We start from the raw sequence: 21757 nt of genomic DNA, 5'->3' as shown, positions 1-21757 counted from the left end.
TGAGCAATACACTGGAACTGTTGTTTTTGAGCAGGTCTTTGCTCCATGGGTTTGAGCTGTCACATAAAACTGTGTCCAAGTTCTCCCATGAAAAAGATGAGAAACACACTTTTTTGCTGGTATCGTAATTTTACTGACAGCTTGATCAAAATAAATTACTGCAACTCTTACTTACTTTAATGCTAAAATTAAAACTGAAAAAAAAGAAACAAAACCCAAAAGCCCTAAACATATTAATCTAATTGTTTTTTACTTCTCATATTGTAGTTTATATGCCACATTTAGCTGGATTTGTATGCTCAGTATTGAAGAGCTATTTCTGTGAACTGATTATGCTGAATCTGTGTATCTATAGTACATATGACACAAAAGAAGATGTTTTCACATTATGTCATCTTAGTTGCCCATTTTGGGACAGATGAGAAATTTTTTCTGCTCTTAAACATTTGACTGATTGCTAATTTAACTTTTTCATTACTTTCTCTTTATTTCCCTTCTTGCTCTTTTCCTGCTCTCTTTTTTTCTGTGAGCAGATGGTAGAGACAGCTTTGGGAAAAAAGAAAAAAATTCACAATATGGATATTTCTACTCTGTTTTGCATGATTTATAAATAAATGATGCAAAAGCTGAAGACATAATTTACAAAATTCTAAACATCCCGATAGGAGCAAGACAAGAATACAAATTAAATCAAATATTGTAGACCATTAGATGGTGCTGTTCCATAGAAATGCATAGGACATTCAAGGTCAAAATTAGAGCAAACACATTTTGCTTTACAGGCATCTCAGTCATGCAAGATGTGAATGTGATCTGGATGCATCAAGCTGTTTTTATATCTCACCAAATTGTTAAATACTTGAACTATTTTCCTCTGCAAATACACCAACAGGACAACATAACTAAATCTTGTGTATGTATTCAGTAATCAAGCCATGTGAACAACAAATCTGCACATTTTGAATTAAATAGTATAAAGCTTTCCTTAAATAAGTAACAAGGATCATTTTGAAGTTTCTGTGCATGGACTTTCCTTTGTTCAGAAGATAGAGATTACTTCCACTTTGTCAACAGCAGTATTTTTCTAAATATTTTAAGGAAATTAATTGCTAGTTTTAATCATGTCACTGAACATAACACCTGGATTGTCCTGTGAACAGCTTTTTAAAAGAGCAGATCACTTGGCAGAAATGATCTTTTGTTTCAGTAGACCAGTACAGACATTTAAGCAGTAGAAATTTGTTTTAAAATGGTGAAATTCCTTTTTTGGTGGAAGTTTGTGCTTGGGACTAGGAGCCATGCATTGAACTCTTCCTGTCTTTCTGCACTAAATTTCTTATACTATAACGTGTGTATTAACATCTACTAAGCACTTTATTGAGAGTTGATTTGAAATCAGAAATATTTTTTCCTCTGTGAAATAGTGCAATCTGTAATAACCTCATTTTTTCAATCTGAGTATTTATTAGCCTGCAGTTGGATGTATACCATTTAAGAAAAATAAAATTGTATTTGGCATTTTTAATTTTTCATCTTCTTGTGTTTCTAGGAGTGGTTTGCTGTTTATGTTGAGCTTAATCAGCAGATAGCAGCTCTTCTAAATGCAGGGGATGAGGAGGACCTTGTGGAATTGAAAGCATTGCAGCAACAGCTGAGTGATGTGTGTTACAGGCAGGCCAGTCAGCTGGAATTCAGGCAGAACCTGTTGCAAGCAGCACTTGAATTCCACAGTGTTGCCCAGGATGTAAGTGTTTCTTTTTAATTTTTTTTAAGTCACTGTCAACAAATTAGTGCTTTAGTATTGTAAATGTTGAATACATTGGAAAAATATTCAGGGAGATGAGAGGAAATATAATGTCACTTGGAAAATGCTGTAAGTCATCATTTACTGTAATTGAATCACTGAGAAAATTGGCTCCCCCTTGTTTTAGGAGGGAAGTACTTTGTAATATGTCTTAGATTTCAGCAGTATTTGAAATAAAAAGGTTACTAGTTGAAAAGTTACTTTTTTGCCCCTCTTTTTTTTTTTTTTTTTTTTTTTATTTAGAGGCATATGCATTGATTGGACTGGAATTTGTTGTACTTTTCATAGTTTCTTTTTGTGAAATGGCATGTTCATATCCTATATTTTTCTTAAAAACAAGTAGAATATTGGCTTCTACTCTCCCACCATTTAGAGATGTATGCTCTTGGATTTCTACAAGGCAGATGGGTCATTTATCTTTCATCTTGGCATTCATTTCCTGTAGCTGCAAAGAGAAATTTGAAAATGACAAATTTCCAAACATTTAGAATATTGTAGACTCAACCATCTGAAGCTCAAACTTCTTTTTAAATGTCAGCATTTATGTTCTTACATTTTAGTTGTCTCAGCAATTGGATGGTTTACTAGGAATGTTGTGTGTGGATGTAGCACCAGCAGATGGAGCATCAATTCAACAAACATTGAAACTACTGGAAGAAAAATTGAAAAGTGTTGGTAAGCAAGATATTTCTGCATTTCAGACACACACATTCTAATGAGTCCATTACAGGGGGAAGAAAGAGTAATCCCTTTTTTAAAAATCACCAAAAAAGCAGGGGGAAAAGATCTTACAACTTCTGACTCCTCACTATGTAATGTTCCACTGAGCTACTTTGGGTTGCCTGATGCCATCTGCTGTGTAATAGTTTTGTCTGGGGAGCTGATCTGGAACGGTTATCTTTTAAATGTTTTAGATCTAAGATATATCTATATATATATATATTTATTATATGCCATTATGCTTAGATGATCTTTTTGTCTCCAGAACTGATTCCTTGGTGATTCAGGTTTTATCCACTCAGTTTCAGAATGCTTGTACTGGGTGTTTTGCAGTAACTTTGAATGCATATGTTAGTAAATGGCACGTTGAAGGTTGTTACACTGTCAAGCATATGGAATTATTTCAGTTGGAAGGAGTCTGCAGTGATCAGCTTGTTCATTAAGTTGTGGGAGAAAGAGCTGCAAAGAAAAACAATTTATGGTAGAAGTAGGTATGATTGCAGTATAACAGTTTGATGTATAAATGAGATATTCCTTCAGGAAAACAGATAATAGAGCTGCCAAATAAGAGATGTAACAGCAGATCCCAAGGGTTGACAAATTTCAGTGTAGAAAATTATGTCAGCCATATCAGATGTATTATAAAATAGTAACTTCTGTCAGCAGTGGAAGAACACTTAGGTACAACTGCTTAGCAGTGATAAATATTTTAGGAATTATATAATTATGTGGATGAAAGACATTAATTAGCTGTGTATATGCTGAAAAGCTGACATGCTGTCAACTTTTATTCTTTTTCTTATTATCTGCTAGGTCATAAAATACCAAAGCCTAATTCTTTGTTCATACAGACAAATGGCTCACTCAGATGGGAGTTGGAAAGGGCAGTGAAGGACATAGTCATGTCCTTTTCATTTTCCAGGTTCCAGTCTTCATTCATGTATGATTCTGTTGTATTTTCCCTCTCCATTGAGATAAAAACCCACCAAAACTCTTGAGTGATCACTGACCTTTTTATTCCCTTTTTCTTATTAGACTTAGGCTTGCAGGGCTTGCGTGAGAAAGGTCAAAGTCTTCTTGATCAGATATCTAACCAGGCATCATGGGCCTATGGGAAAGATGTGACCATTGAGAACAAAGAAAATGTGGACCATATCCAAGGAGTGATGGAAGATATGCAGCTAAGAAAACAAAGGTAAGAACAACAATTCGAATCATTAAGAATTTTGTGTGTTAACAAGTCACTTTGTACAATTTAGTTTGTTGAAAAGAACCCATTTTATTTTATGTTCAGTTAAGGGATGTATTACAACTGTCATTTATATTTGTAGTAATTTGAATGGGACAGAAACTTCCCTGACTAATCTGTTGTAGTGTATTTCTAAAAACAAGCACTTTTTATATTTTGGTACTAGATGGAGTACTTGAATGCTTTCCTGTCCTTGTAAACACTCCGAAGTGAGACATTCCTTTTAGATGGCGTTATGAAAATATGCAAGAGGTGTCTTATATGTTAGCAGTTTGAGATGGGAGTATAATATAATTACAGTAGTGGTGATGGGTGTAAAATTACATAATAACCAGCCTTGTTTATCTTCTTCATTACAAGTTCTGTCCTTTGCATATGGTGTTTTCATTCCTGAAGATAGGAAGACAAATAAGGTGAGGGTACAAAATGGAGGCACAGATTTCAAAAGAGCAGATGATGGGATACAGTACTGTACAGTCATCTCAGGACATGGGGTTTGAGTTTTGGAAAATCGTACAGAGTGGGGGATGAGGTTGGGAAAAATGTTGGAGGGAGCTGAATTTAAAAGAAGGATGGATTTTGCCGGTCATCATCTTCCTTCAAAATTTGATTATTTATAATTAAAGATGTAGTAGTACTGAATTTTCTGTAGTACTGCCTTTTTTTTCTACTCAATAGTGTGAAAGAATTAGATGCTATGGCCAGTATTACTGCTGGAAGCCCTGAGACAATGTAATACTGTCCATAGAAAAGGTCTGATGAGCAGAGAGGTGCCTCTGGGCAGCAGCAAGTCTAGTGAGCATCAAATTGCCCATATTACAAATTAATTCCAGTATTCTTAAATTGTTTTCTTAGGGAGCTTAGTGTTAGGAGCTATGTGTTTTGGTAGTGCTTAGAGAAAATGCTGTTCTAAGTCTGCCCTCTGAATGCTATTAATTTAAGCAATACTTGTGTTTAGAGGACCAGCTGCAAAAAGCTACAGAGGACGTGTCACTGTGCAGTAAAATGGCAGATGGAGTTCCACAGTGAGAAAAGAGATGTGCATGGGAGAAAGACAGACTTTGTAGACACAGTAATGGTCTCTGAATCAGCTGTGAACTCAAAGATAAATACTGGAAAACTTGCAGAAATTGCTTTAGTGTTTCAAGCACACAGGGACAAGCAAGTAGAATGCCAAGAATTATTAGGAAAGGAATAAAAAACTGAAAGAAGAATGTCATTGTGTCACTGTATAGACTGGTAGTTGATTTCTGTTTGTGTTAGACAATTCTGGTCCGTGTTCTCAGAAGGGTTATAGAATTGTGGGAAGTCAGAGGACTAAAACATCAATAATGTTTTCAGACAAAGGTATGAAGCAGCTTTCAGATTGGGAATGATTAAACAAGGTTATTTAGCCTGGACGAGAGACAAAAAAGTAAAAGGACTAAATATCTCTCAGTAGCATGTAATAGTATTTTTTGTGACATTTAATTTTACTTTTTTTCCAAGTTCTGTTGAATGCTTCCTGCTATTTACATACACATTTGTTGTAATGCTTATTTTTAGGGGCATTTTGCTGCTTTATTTATGATTTTGGAACCCATAAACTGTTTTCTTGCAGCAGCTGATGTCCTTTCTGTGAGCATTGCAGGACATGAAACAAAATGCAGCATGCTAACAAACTGTTCTTTGGAAGAGCTTGTGTTTGTAACCAGTTTGGAAAAGATCATGCACACAGTCTTTTGCATTTGTTTATAAAGCCAACTGTTGTTGACATTAGTAATTCTCCATTTGCACTGAACAGGAGCATGAGTCTTGCTGTCTATTTAGTAGGCTCTGAAATTGAAGTGGAAAGCATTCTGCTGGATGTATTAGCTTAGGTCTCATTGTGGAAAGAGAAGAATTTTCAACACTTTTGTTGGAATTCCGGAGAAAGAACTGAAAACTGTGCTCAACTCAGAACAAGATAATTAGGATTGATTTTTATATCAATTAGATTTTGAAATGCTTCCTGACAAGTAAAGCAAAGGGCATCATCATATAAGGGTTCTGTAATCAGTTAAAAAGAAAATGGAAAAATGTATTATCTTTTAAACAGCCTCATTGTATGCATCAAGAAAACATTGCCCCAACAAACAGTATAATTCAGAATTAAGCCATGTTGAAACTCACTTTCATCTGAATTTTGATAGGCTAAAGTCTGTCTTAGCCACGTAAGCCTCTGTTTTGCAGAGCTTACGAGTGCAGCAAAGTAAGGAACCTGGGTTGCTGCTTCAAGACCTTGTAGCTATCTCTGGTGTTACTGCCTCCAGCTTAGCCATATCAGGAATCTTGCAGATCATCATTTTGGTGACTTGCAGTGCTCAGTTCTATTTATTGCAAGTTTCGTATTGTTGTCTGTGTCATGAGGTATTTTGGTCAAGCTAAGCAGCTTTGATCACCTTTTCATGAGTGCTTGTATCTTAATGTTTCTTACCTGAAAACATTGTTGTCAGTGTCAGAGTGCTTTGTGTCTGCTGTACATGTGCTGATGAATCTTTCTGTGTGCTGTTTAAGGTGTGAGGATATGGTGGATGTGCGGCGACTGAAGATGCTTCAGATGGTGCAGTTATTTAAATGTGAGGAGGATGCTGCTCAGGTATGGAAATACCTCTAGAATTTTATCATTCTGATCTTTGTAGTCCACTGGGTTGATTTATGGGGGCTGGTAGTTTTACAGTACTTTTTTTGCAACTTACAAATGTGTTTTATTTAGGGAATATGTACAGTGAAAATAAAGGATATAGCAATGTCTACAAATAGTATATTTGAGGATTGCATACATGATCCACCAGCTTGTTACAGCTCATTTAACTTTTTTTCTGTATCGAAAGTATATGCTAGTACTGAACTAATGTCACCCTTCTGGTTTAATTTCTTTTTAATGTATTTGTTTTTTATTCTTTTTGACTTGTTTTTAAGGCAGTAGAATGGTTAAGTGAACTGTTGGACGCTCTGCTGAAGACACATATCCGACTGGGAGATGATGCTCAAGAAACAAAAGTTTTACTGGAGAAACATCGAAAATTTGTTGATGTTGCACAGGTGAAATGTGAATTTTTTAGCAGTATGGGGTTTGTGCAGTTTCACATCCTCTCCTAAACAGATTCAATATCTATATGGACAGTCATTGAACAGCCGTCACTGGTCTTACTGGTTTGCCCCAATGCCTGAGTGAAGAAATTGATTGCTAAAGATGGGCCTAATGAGATGTGACAGTTCCATCAAGAGCAGCGATGCTGCAGTTCACTACCTTAGTTAACCTTCACATAGGCAATGTAAACAACCAACCAAAGTTCATTGGCTTTTATATCTCAAGCAGTCTTTAAAATTACTTTTGGCAAGCTGGGCCAAAGCATCTGGTCAGATGTTTTGTCAGTCATTTACTGCTTTTAGGAGTGTCTAATTTAGACTTGTTAATTAACAGATGTGATGTTTTCTAATTCCACCTGTTGCACTGGAACTGATTTTCTCTTTTGATGAGTAAGAGTTGATGATGACAGGAGGGTCATTTGCTGTTACAGTGATGTGCCTCAGGGCACCTGGATGCTGGCTGACCATAGACATGGTGCCAGTGGGATCAGGGGGACAGTCCTCTCAGCAGTGGATATCAAGTATCCCTTGGAAGATTCAAACAGCTATTCAGAATTCTTGGGAAGCTGTCTTCTTTTGCCAGTGTGAGCACTAGCCAGGAGCAGATACTGGATTTTTTTTTTAAGAGTGAAAGCACTGTTTGGTCATTACCATTTTGTCCTTACTTTATCAGCATTTTCTAGTAGACCAGATAAGTTCAATGTACATTGTGAACCTGAATGGTGGAGCTTCTATAAACTTGCCTGCTGTTCCTGCTTTAAGATGCTGTTTAATTACCAGGTAAAGTGCAGGGTATTTACATGCACTTACTCTCCCTTCCCGTCCAATTTTTAGAGTACTTATGATTATGGGAGACAGTTACTGCAGGCAACGGTGGTCCTGTGCCAGTCCTTGCGATGCACTTCAAGGTCCTCAGGGGACACACTGCCCAGGCTGAACAGAGTGTGGAAACAATTTACAGTGACTTCTGAAGAAAGAGTACACCGGTTGGAAGCAGCTGTTGCATTTCATTCTACTGCTGAAAAGGTGAGTGTTGTGTTTTATTAAGAAGAACAATTTCTTACCTGAGTTCAGGCAAACAAAATATAAGAAATATGAAGTTGTCAGTGTGTACATCTACCCTTTCTAAATATTTTGTTTTAAATGGCAGAAAGAAGAATTTATGTATATTTTTGCAACCATTAACTTCAGTACTTAATGTAATAATTTTTCATATACCAGTATTGGTATAGGGCTTGCTTAACAAAAATGAGAACAGCACTCTTCAAATGGGAACTCTGATATTGATGATAAAGCATTTCTTTGTGTCTTTTAAGACCGTAATTCTTACAAGCCAGGAACACTTCTTTGTGCAAGGTGTGATACAAAGCTATCAGGTCATTTAAGTTCTTTAGAGAGTTAAAGGTGTATTGCCCTTTAAGCTGTGTGGATTTTGGATGGGATAACCTTCTCCCAAACTGTAAATGAGGGCAGCTCATGCCACTTTAATTTCCACACATGCTGTCTTGTTCCATCTCGTATTTTGCTCCTGGTGAGGTTTGAACATGCTTTCTTCCTGAAAGTTTTCTGGTTTTCTGACTCCTATAACCAAATGTCTCACTGCTGCACCCAGTCAAGTGATGCACAAAGCACAGTGGAGGATGAGCAGTCAGCAACAGTGTGATGAGGATTAGTTGCTATTGAGTAACAGCTTGCTGAAGGGGAAAAATGTTGAGAGCTTTCAAATGCTTACATTTGAGACAATGTCCTTTAATGTAGGTCATGAGAAGCAGGACCTTTTTGTTCATAGCTGCTTGGTTTTTGTGGTGTGTTTTAAAAAATCAGTTTAGAGTATGTATTTCAAATATTGATAATAAAATTGTATATAACTGCAGTAAAATCCAAATCTTGGACATGGCAAAATAAATTAATTCTGTCATTGAAAGAGAGCATGGATTCAGAGTTGATTCTTTTGTTCCTTGGTTTTATTCATTTCTTATTTGTATTAGTGGAAGATACGTCGAATTTGCAGGCATTGGGAGTTGATGGAGGTTCACAAAAGCAGAAATATATCATCTATGCTTCCAGAGATTTAACTGATACCAAATGAAATTTCAGTAGTTCATAAACTCCTAGAAGAGTGGAATCTCTCAGTCCATATTATGAGCATTCTTTCATTATTGCAGTAGTTAATTCCTGGGTTTAGGCAGTCTTAAGTGTGAAGAAAAATAAATTAATGGCTGACAAAACAATGCTCTTGTTCAAAAACCTTATTCTCCTTTCACTGTTGGACATATGAGTCTGTGTGGAAAATAGACCGTTAATATCCATGCTGCTTTGGAAAAAAGTAAGAAGTGGCAGAGTGAGAAGTGGAAGAGAATAGAGTACTGAATGCTAGTATTGGATTACAATCCTATCTCGAAAGACTTGTGTTCAGATTTTTTTATTCCTACCTGTTCTGTGCCAGATATGGTTTTTAGTTTTGAAACCTGTTGTGAGGAGTCTTCATTGACCATGGTGTTTCCATTTTACATTACTGTCTTGTATGTTTAATGTTGTCAGTCGCTATTTTTATGCATTTCACATTTGTTCCAGGAATATTGTCTAGGAAGACTACTTTTTATTCCCTCTCAGAAGTAATGTAAAACATTCTAATACAACACACTGGTAGCCCTGAACTGTCTTCTTAATCGATATTTTCTTTTTTTGAATTATATATGTCAGTTGATCTCATGTAAATGTGTCAGTGGAAATGCCAAGAGAACATTCACTCTGACAGTTAATGGCACTTAAAAAACTACATGCTATCCCTTGTGTACTTTATTCTGTATTTTCTTACTTTTATTAAACAGATTTTGCAGGAATGTCCAGAGCAGCCTGAAGCTTTTAATGAAATGGATCAATTTGATGAAATTGAAGCAGTTGGGAAATCACTGTTGGACAGACTAACAGTGCCTGTAGTTTATCCCGATGGGTATGTAGAATGGTTTCTAATGCCTTTGGAATAATGCTTTTGGTAAAATTGTATAATAGTCTCATATGTAGAAGAATCCTGAAGGCTTATTGCTGAAATAGAAAAGTGAGTATGTTTGTTTTATAAAATTTGAAATAGGATCTGTCTGCTTTCTATGAAAAAATGGGAAAGAATTAAATCACTGCCTTTTTAAACTAGTGACTTTTTCACACTGAATGATTATTAGATTTATGCAGTCTTTGCACTAGCGCAGTATGCAGAAGTAACAGAAGAATGACCAGTCCCAGTCTCTTCTCCCTGAAAAAAAGATACCAGATGAGAATTACAGGATTTCTATTATTTATTTGCAATTCTATCTATCTAAGCCAGTATATTGAAGATAAATTAATATTTTATTTATTTGGTAAACAAAACAGTACTTCCCTCGAGAATTATTCATATTAACTGTAAACTGGTTATTCTCTTGAGCTACAAAAGCAAATTGAATTTGGAATCTCAGCCATAATGAAACTCAGTTCTCTCTGTTCAATGATGTCTATTGTTATGCTGAGCTTGTAGTTAATTTGTATGTGAGTTGCAGCCAAGCTATGGAGGAAGTCTCTGGTGTGTAGGATGTCACACCATAATGAAAAAGGTCTGAAATAAGTATATCGAATTAGCAGCTGAAATCTTACGAGATAACATCAGGCAACTGCATTAGGCGTTACCTGAAGTCTACCTGAAAAACACAGGTGCAGGAAGCTGGTCATGAAAATTTATTGTCATCATATTTCCAAAATGCCATATGCCTTCTGCAGTGCAGCTTCTTCAATACAGAGTGCTAATCATGAAGATGAGACCAGGCCTGAATGAGTAGTGATTTTAACTATTCTTTCAGTAGTGTGTTTGAAAAAAGTGGAGAATTTTATAGCTGTGGAAAAAAAATCCAAAACAAACAAAAAAAAACTGACCAAAAACCAGATCAAGAAGTGTTTGTTGAAGTATTTTTGTATAACTTCTGTATAGCAGATTCTAGTAACCTGATAAAAGTAGCAACTGTTCAATCCTGAATATTATTTTTGACCCCTCTGGCATTTCAGTAGAGTGTTGAATATCCCCCTTCACAAAAATGGTGTGGTAGTTGTCCTGTATCTCAGGACCTCCTGCTCATCATCCTGGCATTCTGGTTTTGAAGTGTTTAGCAAATAGTTTGCAAAGGGTTTGCTCATTATTAGAAATACTTTGAGATTTAAGAACATGCAAAATGTCATAAATGGTTGAAAGCATTTTCATTCATCTGTTCACCTCTTCAGACCTTTACCAGTATCTTTTTGGAAGCTCAGGTCACTGCTCCGTGTCCTGCTCATGGCTTCTGCTGTGTATGAAGAAATGCTGTGATCCATGTGCAGTTATGCAGTCTGACCAGTTACCTCCTAAAATGAGTCTATTCCTGCACAGAATAACTTTTCTGTCCAGTTTTGCCTGTCTGAAAGTCCTTTGTCCTACTGCCATTTCCAACTAGATTTAATACCTGTTCTTCTGAAACACGTGTTCTGTTCAAACCCTCCCTTTGCTGACAGCTTGGTTAGTGGTTTGCCTAACATTTCAGCTGTTCTTTTTTGTAGCTGAATTACACAGCCATGTGTTCCTTTCAGTTTGAGAGGTAGATGGCATAAATTGACAGCATGTGGCTGACTTAATATGTGAAGAGTCCTTCAATAATGCAACAATTTTATAAACTCAGAATTCATGTATAGGCAGGTATCATAGATTGTCACAGTATGCAAAATTGTCAGATGGACTTGGGGGAGACCCAGAGAAGGGAGGCAAGAAAGCGAGTTGGGAGGCGTCCAGTTGTGCTTCTAGAATAGTGCTTTGCTGTTCAAGTCACAGATTGGTTTGGTTTGGAAGGGACATTAAAAATCATCCAGTTCCAATCCCTCTGCCATGGGCTGGGGCACATTTCACTAGACCAGAAGTGTCTCACCACCTTTGAACTTCTGTCAAGAGTGTCTTTTGGATATGAAAGGCTCATTGAGTATTTGTAACAATTTCATAAAAATTTGCTGTTGAGTCTTCATCACTAAGTCTCCAAAGCTTTTTAAAGGTGGCTTTTAAATGACAAGAGGAAAAAGTGGCTATTTTTCTTATGTGCTTTGTGTTTTCTACTGCAATTAACAAGTGTATTCATGTACTGACTTACTTACTACATATAATTTATTGTGGTTTGGGTTTTTTCTAGGTCTGAGCAGTACTTTGGGAGCCCAAGTGATATGGCTTCTGCAGCAGAACACATCAGGGAGAAGATGAAGTTAGTTAGCCTGAAAAAGCAGCAGCTGAGACAACCAGAAGCCACTACCCCAGAGAGCTAATACTGACCTTATCTATGAATTCATAACAGGACTTCAGTTTGTAATCCAGCATGTTGTTTGCATATTACAGAATTTGGTATAATATATTAAAATGCATTTCACAGCTGTTACGAGTCACATATTTTTTTCATAGATGTTCTCAGCATCTTAATACTGTACATCTATCAAGCCATAATTATTTAACATGCTATGAAACCATAGACTCCAAGTATCTTATGAAAAGGAACTGTAAACTTTGCACTGAAATTTGCTGTAAAGCTTTACCTGACCTGTCAGCTGTTTCTTAGTTAGACAGCTGATGCAAGCTTTGAGTGGTGCTAATTAAAGTGTTAGAAGTTCCATATTATGAAACTAGTTCTTTGCTTCCCCCATGCCCAGGTGATGTAGTAATTTTAGACTGTAAGGAAAGTACCTGCAGTGTAGACTGTGGTAACCCTGTAATTTTAATTTGAAATACTTTAAAAAAAAATCATTTTTATTGTGCCAGTATGCAACCTGCCCATCAGATCTTTGATATATCAAATTCATTAAACAGATGTTTTCCTATTTGTATTGATAATGTATTAAAAGCTGTTTGTGCTTAATAAAAATCATCTTTTTAAAATCTAAGATAAATTTGTTCTGGTCTGTATTTCCAAATATTATTTATGTTACATTTTTAAGATAAATGGTAGTAAAAATAATTACTCCCCCAATATATTTAGAAAGTCTGTATAATTTTTCTTATGAGATACATTGTAGCTATAAGGGAACTGCTCTTGAATATTATTTAATGTATATGAAAGTCCTGGCTATTTTTTTCTTTCTTCCTTGTAGCAGTACTTCCACAAAAGTAAGATAGTATTTGCATAAGTCAGTATTACATTGAGCATAGTTTTGTTCCCTTGTAAGACTGGTACATGTCTCCTGTGTTTTGTTTCTAAGTCCTTTGTTTCCCTTTGAATGGAGAATCCTGAATAATGTGAATATCCCTGTTGGTACCTTTGCGGTTAAAGGTTTTTGTGTAATGAAAGAAATTAACATGAGGTTCATAACTTAAAACCATGAGATTAGTAATAAAATGAAATTTATTCAGAGAAGGGAATTGGATTAAAACCAAATCTGCAGTGTACATGGCTTGGTTAACTTTTTAATCTTCAGAATGCAATCTGGATACATCAATTATTATATTTTTGGAAGATGGTGTGGGATCTGACCATTTTAGAGTATTCTGTGTGGAACAAACAGAACTAACTGAAGTTTTACAGACCTTGTTTATAAAGAGATTTTTCTGATACAGTCTTTTCAAATTTAATTTTGTTGTTTGCATTTGAGAAAGCTGATGTTATTACAGCTAATATTTGGAGGATATAAATTCATTTAGAAATAACCGAAACGTGAAAAGTATGCATATATTTAATATAAAGTGCAAACATGCAAGTAAACTAATATGGTTATTAATAAGCACTCTGTCTCCAGTTCTGCAGCATTTGTAAATTGAATCTGCTTACAGTAAATCATGGTCTGCAGTATAAAATCTCATTAAAATATTAGAGTAAGAAAGTATTACAAACACTTTAAATTATTTTCAGGTTTTTATTTTATATTAGGGTTTTTAAAATTTAATTTTATTTTTTTTACTATGTTTAGGGTCTCAGTGCTGTATGCAAACCCAGGGCAGTATCAGAAGCTCTTCACTCATTCCTGTGACAGCTGCATGCACAACTTGGGACTGATGACTGCTCACCCCAGTAACCCTGATGTTAATTTTGGCTCAGTGTGTGTAGTTCAATCTTGACACTGCTCTTATCTGTCCTTTGACATTCCTAGGGGCCAGTGGATCCTGACTTTCACCTCGTTGACTCTAATTGAGTCTCTAGTACAGCATCTTGGGCTGTGCCAGCTTTTGCTCTGCCTTTCTGCTGTCTTCCTGTGGAATTCCTTGCCTTTAGGCAAATAAAGTGTCTTGCAAAGGGCTGTTTACCAGCACTTTGCCATTTGCCCATTTTCTATGTATCAGGAATGAGGCAAGTAGTTTTCTACATCGTGTTGCATGAGATTCTGCCAGATGTTTCAAATCCTATGAACTCTGAGACTTCCTAGCCTACTGAAACAATGGAATAAATGTTTTCTGTTAATACTGCTTTTGAATGTAACTGACTGAGAGGGGGATTTTTGTGCTGGTCTTTACTCTTACTCTCTCCTCTGTGGTTGTACTTGGTACTGAACCTTTAGAACTAAGCAACCTTTAATAGCCATCAAAATCAATGAGATACAGACTTACTAAAAAGCAGAAAACCCTCTGCTCAAGTAACCCATTGTTACTTGTCTATGTATTTACTACTGCAAAAAGAAAGGTGGCTCTGCTTGTAGCTCTTCCTCTGCAATTTTTGGTTGCAAAAATCACGTGCAGTGGTTGGTACAGTGCTGCAAGGTGTGAGATGGGGAGATAGCCACAGAAAGGGGAGGACTGTAATTGTTATGCCCCTTGCTACATTACAACTAATGACTTGGAAGTGATGGAGTCAATTCTGTTCATGGTAATGAAATGAGCACTGAGATTTTCTGTGTTCCTGTTAGCTAGCTAAATTTGGATGTATTTGAAATGTTTAAAACTGTGGTGACTATTTTTTGCTTTGCAATGTAATCCTGAGTGTGCAGTTTTGTGACAGTGAATGGAAAGGTGATCGACTCAGTATATGCCATCCCTTTTTCCTAGGGATGGATCAGTTGTGCAGACTGACAGGCATAGAAAATGCTTATACCTACAAGCTCTTTTATTGCAAACTGTGTGTGGATTGTTGTATTAGTGTCCATAAAAATGCTGTTAGGTGCTGTTCACCACTTAACTTTATATTGTGTTCAGTAGGATTAATGGGGTTACATTTTTCTTGGGAAATAAATAGATTTGGACCATGGACTTACACAGCATTGTGGGATCAATCAGCATTCAAATAAAGCCACTCTGGAGGTGCAGCAGTGGGTGGAGAAGGGCTGTGTGCAGAGCAGGATCATATAGCACTTCTTGTTCCATCGTGTTGGCCAAGGATATCAGTGCCAGCTGACAAAAAGATGAGGAACATTTTTTTTCTATCACAGTAAAAAAAGTGTCAGTAGGTCACGATCACAAAGCGAAGTTGTCATGGGCTTTCTGCAAAAGTAATGACATGTAATGGTGTTATAATAGCCTCTAGTTTTCTGAATTCTTTCTACAAGATAATTTTAATTTGTTTAAGGATATTATTAAGGGCGAGGGAAAAGGAAAGCTTTTGGAGCTACAGGTGAAATTCTCTTAACAGCTCTGAAGGTAAAATGCTGAGAAATGGATGAAAGCAAAGGTTTGGTAATTCCTAACTTCTGAAGGATTGACTTAGTATCTCTACAGATTTTTGTATTGGTAAAAAGGGAGTTAGGACTGTAAAAATACTAGGTTGTTAGATTTCTGTTCTAGTTTTAAAAAATATCTAGTTAAAAAATTTATTGAAACATATAGAATAAAAATACATACGTATGTAATAGCTGCAAAAGTGCTTGAATGTGAGCTGCAGAGCCACAAACAGTTTGAGTATCTGGATTTGCATAACATGGTTCCAAGTAATTAATTAATTAATTATCTCTTTGGAGAGATACCATCTTTTCCAGGTTGGTGGAGAACTGATGCACTCTGAAATAAAAAGGCAAATAGGCAAGCAGTTCCTCTGTTTGTGGTTCCTTGCACAGTCACAGTGAGTCTCAGTGGATTGAGTTTTCTGTAGTGTGCCATTTCCACAATTTCCTGATTTGTAACAATGCAGGCAATTGCAGAGTTCCTTATGCAGAATCAAAACCAGGTGTTAGGAAATTATTATGTAATATTGTTTTTAAATTATTCATTTCCACAGGCATCCCACTTAAGTTTCTTTCCTTCAGTTAAATAGTGACTGATGCCTGTCAAGACTGCATCTTCATTGAAAATTCTATTAAAAATCTAATTGCATATTTTCTGCAATGCTATGGACTTAAGGAGTACTTCAAGATATTTTTCATTTAGGTTTACTATGTGGAAATACAAGTAAGACTAAATAACCACAGAAGAAGGAGATTGGTTTCACACTTCTGTTGGGTCCCTTTATACAGATCTCCCAAACACAGGGTATTTTAGGACCATTTTTCTGTGATTCCAAGATTAATTTGGAACATGAAAGTGAATTTCTGAAGGAACTTGTGAGAGAGAATACATCTGATTCTGTGAAATTGGAACACAACATATTACATATCAAAGATACTCAACAAAATAGATGCTTGTGTGACTGAAATTTTAGTTATGTTGATACAAGAATGAATAGAAACAGGATATATTAAAAGATTTTTAGTATATTTAAAGCACCAATGAAACACTTGGGCTCAAAATAGCAAGTAAAATGATTGTAACAGCCTTCTCTTTTCCTGTCTGTTGACTTTAGTTTACATGGATCTCTATTACCACAAAAATTATGGGACTATAACAGAGACAAGAGGAAGGCTGAGTCAGGAGATAAATACCTCTTGTGAAAAAAAAATGCTTTCTTAAAATTTCATATGTGCTGAGGAAATATATTGGAAAACATTACGAAGAAAAGTGAAAATCCCTATTTTAATTTAAGTTCAATGAGAAAAGTTCAGCTAATTTTGCAGATACTAGTGATATTTACAGTTTATAGGCCAAAGAAAGAGCAGGGCTAACATTTTTGACTTTTGAATCCTGAAGAAAAGCAAAGGAAACTTTATTTGGTATAATTTTGTGATACAGGGGAAGAAGGTTGTTAAGCGGAAACAATTGGTTGTGTTAGCAAATTATTTACATTGTGTGCAGATAATTTACATTCTTTTTAGTGCAGATAAACCACAGTTTTTAAATACTAATGCAGTTTCATTGGCAGTTTAATGACAACATTGAAAACATCAAATGTGCTGTGATTACTGCATGCCAAGGAGAAGCTACCTTTTTGGGCACAGGTAACAGACAAAATGTGTTTCAAAGTAATTGTGCTTAAAAACTTAATTTAAAATTATTATGCATTTTTATCATTTTACAGTGTTAAATATATATTTTTTACATATTAGGAAGCCTTTTAGCTTTTCCACCAGCAGCTAGCTGATAATTGCTATCAGACACCACTGATGCAAGCTCCTGTTGGGAAACCTCTTAATGCACCTCTTAATTGGATTTGTATATAAAGGGGGGGAATGCTGCAAGCTATGTAAGATACCCTATTGATTTCCTAAGCTCATACATCTGTGCTTAAAATGTTTGAGTGGACCTAATGTAAGCACCCCTACTTTCTAATACTCAGAATGTGAAACTGTGTTAGAGAAGGCATATTTAGCCCCAGATTGTCTGTCAAACTCCTATAGCAAACTATGTCACTGACTGTTCATGGCCCAGATGGCCGATTCCTTTGCACATCCTGCTAAGACATTGTGGCCACTTATGACATATAAATACACTTGGCTCTTCTGAGGCTCCCTATGGGACAAATCCCAGTCTTGTACAATGCTGTCACTGTCAGAAGGCAGCATACATTATGTGGATTAGAAAATAGTGAAAAGGTTTCATGGTAGCTGTTGGTCCTAGAGCACACACAGGAAGATGCTTGGGCAGCTGTGTAGATGTGTTTTGTGCTTGGAATAAGGCTGTGACAGCTCATGGTAGAACAGCCCTGATACTTCAGTGAAGTCCTGAGAATTGCTGGCTCCATTTAAATGGATATAAATGTTTATAGGTTGGGCCTTAAAAACTCTTGAGCCTTTTCCTAGACTTTACACCAAATGTTAATTCGAATCATCTCTAAATTTTGAAAATAAAGTGGAGAGGAAAGTTCATCTTGGCTCTAAGAATAGACTTTTGGAGGAACTGAGAGAAGACCTGTAATTTAAAACACTATATCAGAATGAAGCATGAATGAATACCTATCAAAACCCTGATTTTAATTTGTTAGTGTTCTCCATTTTGGCAGGAGTAGTCAGTGTGTTAATTTCAAAGGTGTCATTTTCAGGGATGGTTCACTATGTTGTCCTTGGTCTGCAGCGAATGAGTTGCCATCTCAATTTTGGGGTTTCTGCTTCCCATGTTCATTTTCTAGCATGAGTTGCAGATGCTGGGTGACAACATATTCCCACTGTCATTGCTGAATTTCCAGGCATGCCAGGATTGATCATGATTCCTGTGCCTCACAGTATAACAGGCTGCAGCATTCAGTGGGGCTGTTGAGCTCTAGTAGAAAGTTTCTCTCAAATATTGTGCCAGGATTTATGTGTGATAAGCATCTTTTAACATGCCATTTTCCCTTTAAGGTTTTTAGACTACCAGGAATGAGAGTAGCTTTCATGGTGTCCCAGTCATTTTCAGAGGTAAGCTTTACAGCATGGTTACTCGATATTTAATATGATTGTGTGATACGAGTCTGACTTTCAGAGACTTGGGAACAAGCCATATTCTAAACTGGTACTAAGAGCAGCCTGTTCTTTTTCTCAACTCTTGTATACAGCTCTGTGTGCCTCTATTGGAGGGTACATAACTGCAAGCTGGGCTCAGCAGGGTGGGGATTGTGCATTGTATTCAACACGTCTGAGTGCCACTCCACATATCAGTGGTGACGATGTGTATGTGATGCCCATTGTCTGCTTTATATCACTCGGTGCCTCTCAGAGCATGGCCTTCCTCCTCTCCTCCTCCCCAGGACTAATGTATCCAAAGGAACACAGTAATTTGTGACACGTAAGCCAGGGTTAATATTAGTGCTTTGCTTGAAATGGCATCAAAAGGCTGCAGTGAGCCGTGCGTTCAATGAGCCTTGTTGGATTTTATTTCCACTCATCGCATGTGGCCAATTTGTTCGGTAGCTGCTGTTTGCAGGCATCATTTTCATGGTGCATTGCCTCTGCAGAACCAGCCACACATGAAGAAGCAGGGCATTTGTTCCTGCAGGTGGAAGAAATGTAAACTATTGGAGTGATTTTGTATTATCTGTTAGCTGTTGTTTCCAAAGAGGATTTACTTCTGGGATGAAATAGTTGGTACTGCCAGTGTGTGTTGGGAGGGGGTGGCAGCTGCATTCCCCTCTTCACAATGTTGCTAGAAAGGAAACCTCATCAATATGAAGGAGTGGCAAGACCTTATAGTCATGAAAATCATGCACACAAACCTTTCAGATCTGGGATCACAGCATAGGAGGTGCCAAAGGAGTGTGCCCCTTCTGGAGCTGATCCAGGGTCCTTGTCCCTGGAATCTACAGACAAATCCAACAAGGACATGCTGGCAGACCACTGGTACAGCCAGGTAAAGGTTGTGATGTTCTGTCCATATCTCTGGGGAAGGGAGTCTTCTGGTGGTATTACAGCACTGGGTGCAATGGTGTGGAAAAGTGACAGCTGTCTCTGGCCTGGGAGCATAGGCTGCTATGCTTTTGAAATCAATCCCTTCAGGACCCTGAGCTGTGACAGAAATCCTCCTGTAGCAGTCTCTTGTTCAAGTACAAATGTCCAGGTCCTACTCTGTGTAGGATACCCAGTCCTGGTGCCCAAGTGAGCCAAATGTGCAGAACACCAAGTTAACAGAGCTCTCTATTCCTTACAGTCCTAGTTCATAGACTATTGAGCCTTCTCATGGGAAAAGACATGGGAGCACCTTGGATTCTTGTGGATTTGTTTGTGGGGAAGGAATAATTCCTGGAAGAGTAGAGGCCCAGCTGTGAGGATACACTGGAGTAGCAAGCATGGGCAAAGATAACTGGTGGCCCAATATGAGTTTGAAGGACGTTGCCACTCGCTGAGTAGTGTTTCAAACAAAAGCTGAAGCTTGAATGATGAAAATGAGAGCTTCTCATCTCTCATTCTTGCTGCTACTTCTGACCCAAGAAGACAGCATCCCTATGATACCTCATCCACCCAAGCAGGCACAGAGCAGTAGGAGATTAGGAGATAACAACTACTCATAACCAAGACCTACAGAGCAAGTTCAAACCCTCAGAAGATGGGAGGAGAACACCTCACTTTTCAGGTTCTGGAAGAAGAAATCAAAAACACCAGCTATGACACAGAGGAGGTAATGATGTCCTAATGATATGAACATGACATCAACCTGCATTAAATTTCCCATGCTCAGAGCTTTTTTGCATAGTTAGACCATAAGAAAAGCCACTCCAGGGTATAAAAAAAAAATCTAATAACATTTCAGGGCTTTCCCAAGGTTTTCCACTAGGATAAGCATACATTCATTCCAGATGATGTCCCCACAGGAGTACACCATGGTGTCTTGTAGTACACACTGTCATGCAGGCAGCTCACTCATCATGGTGTCCCTTGGAAGCAGCATGAAGAACACTGATCTATATAAAGTCCTGGTCCTGAGTTTCTGTCCCTTGAACCTCTCCTTTTGCAGGTGAAGAGAGGTTCAAGAGGAGAGGAGAACCCACCTGCTGCTGCAGAGAGCAGCGCTCAAATCCAAAGCAATTTGAGCACCCAGAACAAGGAACAAATCATCTACTCTTGGTGACGGTGTTTTTGCTATGGATGGCAAACAATGGCTCTGGAACACACAAATCCCTCTTCTCTCCTCTTCAGTGTTTAAACAGTACTGAGTCGTGGGTTGGGGGGGAGGGAGGAGTTTTCTTCTGGTTTTTTTTTTTTTTAATTATATGCAATGCTTCATAGATTTATGTGGGTCTTGAATTCTGAAGTGTTATATGCTAACCTTCATAGAGTGAGGGGTCACCTAATCTGGGAGGATGGAGGGAGGATCCTCATACCCTGTAGCCACACTCCTGGTACATTGGGTAAGCACCATTTGTTTAACAGAGCTCCAGGCAAATAAACTGGGGTGGGTGGAGCTGGAATGCCAAGATAGCCTCTCCTAAGTATGTGACACCATTCCATACTTACCTGAAAGGGACAGGCAGGATCCATGTTTGAGGTATCAAGGTCTGGAAGAGGGCAATGTGTGGCCAGAACATACAGAGGAATCCTCAGCAATGTCAACCTTCAAGTAGCAGTTTTATGCAGGATGGACTTATCATTTTAAAACAAAACAAAGCACGCTATTTATAATCCCACTAATAAATGACATTTTTAAAAAGGTGTTTAAAGCCTCATGGTTCTCTAACACCTAAAATTCAAATGCCCTGCTGAATATTTCTTTTCTGGATAAATATCAGAGGTGTGAAGTAATGTTCTATTACAAGCGTGTCTGGGAAACATATTTGTGTACATGTTCTAAATTTAGCATCTGGAAGTTGTGTAACTCAACTTTTCCAGACAATCGCAACAATATGGCTTTTGTGGTTTGGTGTGGTTTGCATGATTGTATCTATTTAATTAATCCCCTATTAACTGAATGGCTCATACTGATCTTTTTGCATCTGCTGGCTAATTATGTTTCATAGGTCTGAACAGAGACTTTTCACTTTTAAAAGATGGTCCTAAGAACCCAGTTACACTGCATGCATTCTGAACAGTCTGAGTGATTTTTAACTGTCGTTTTTATTTCACAAATTTACATAAACATCTGTATTTATGTATAAACATCAAAAAAATTAAACTGAAATAGTCTTTTAATACAGCTGAAATTAAATGCA

At 37.2% G+C, this 21757-nt stretch overlaps 1 protein-coding gene across 6 annotated transcripts in view; it reads left to right on the top strand.

Annotated features, from left to right (window-relative positions):
* The window catches only part of SESTD1 (SEC14 and spectrin domain containing 1), a 48610-nt gene extending 35807 nt beyond the window's left edge, over positions 1-12803 (top strand). For all 6 annotated transcript variants that reach the window (XM_030277572.4, XM_030277569.4, XM_030277571.4 and 3 more), the window contains 8 exons: positions 1550-1744; positions 2365-2479; positions 3560-3719; positions 6309-6390; positions 6714-6836; positions 7719-7910; positions 9716-9837; positions 12059-12803. In XM_030277572.4, coding sequence (XP_030133432.3) covers positions 1550-1744; positions 2365-2479; positions 3560-3719; positions 6309-6390; positions 6714-6836; positions 7719-7910; positions 9716-9837; positions 12059-12188 — 1119 coding nt within the window. In that variant the 3' untranslated portion in view covers positions 12189-12803. The remainder of the gene's footprint in view (positions 1-1549; positions 1745-2364; positions 2480-3559; positions 3720-6308; positions 6391-6713; positions 6837-7718; positions 7911-9715; positions 9838-12058) is intronic.
* Positions 12804-21757: the final 8954 nt, after the last annotated feature.

Source organism: Taeniopygia guttata, chromosome 7 (assembly GCF_048771995.1).
Source record: "Taeniopygia guttata chromosome 7, bTaeGut7.mat, whole genome shotgun sequence".
Classification (NCBI taxonomy): domain Eukaryota; kingdom Metazoa; phylum Chordata; class Aves; order Passeriformes; family Estrildidae; genus Taeniopygia; species Taeniopygia guttata.
The sequence above is the reverse complement of the archived record's forward strand: the minus strand, read 5'-3'. Positions and strand labels throughout refer to the sequence as shown.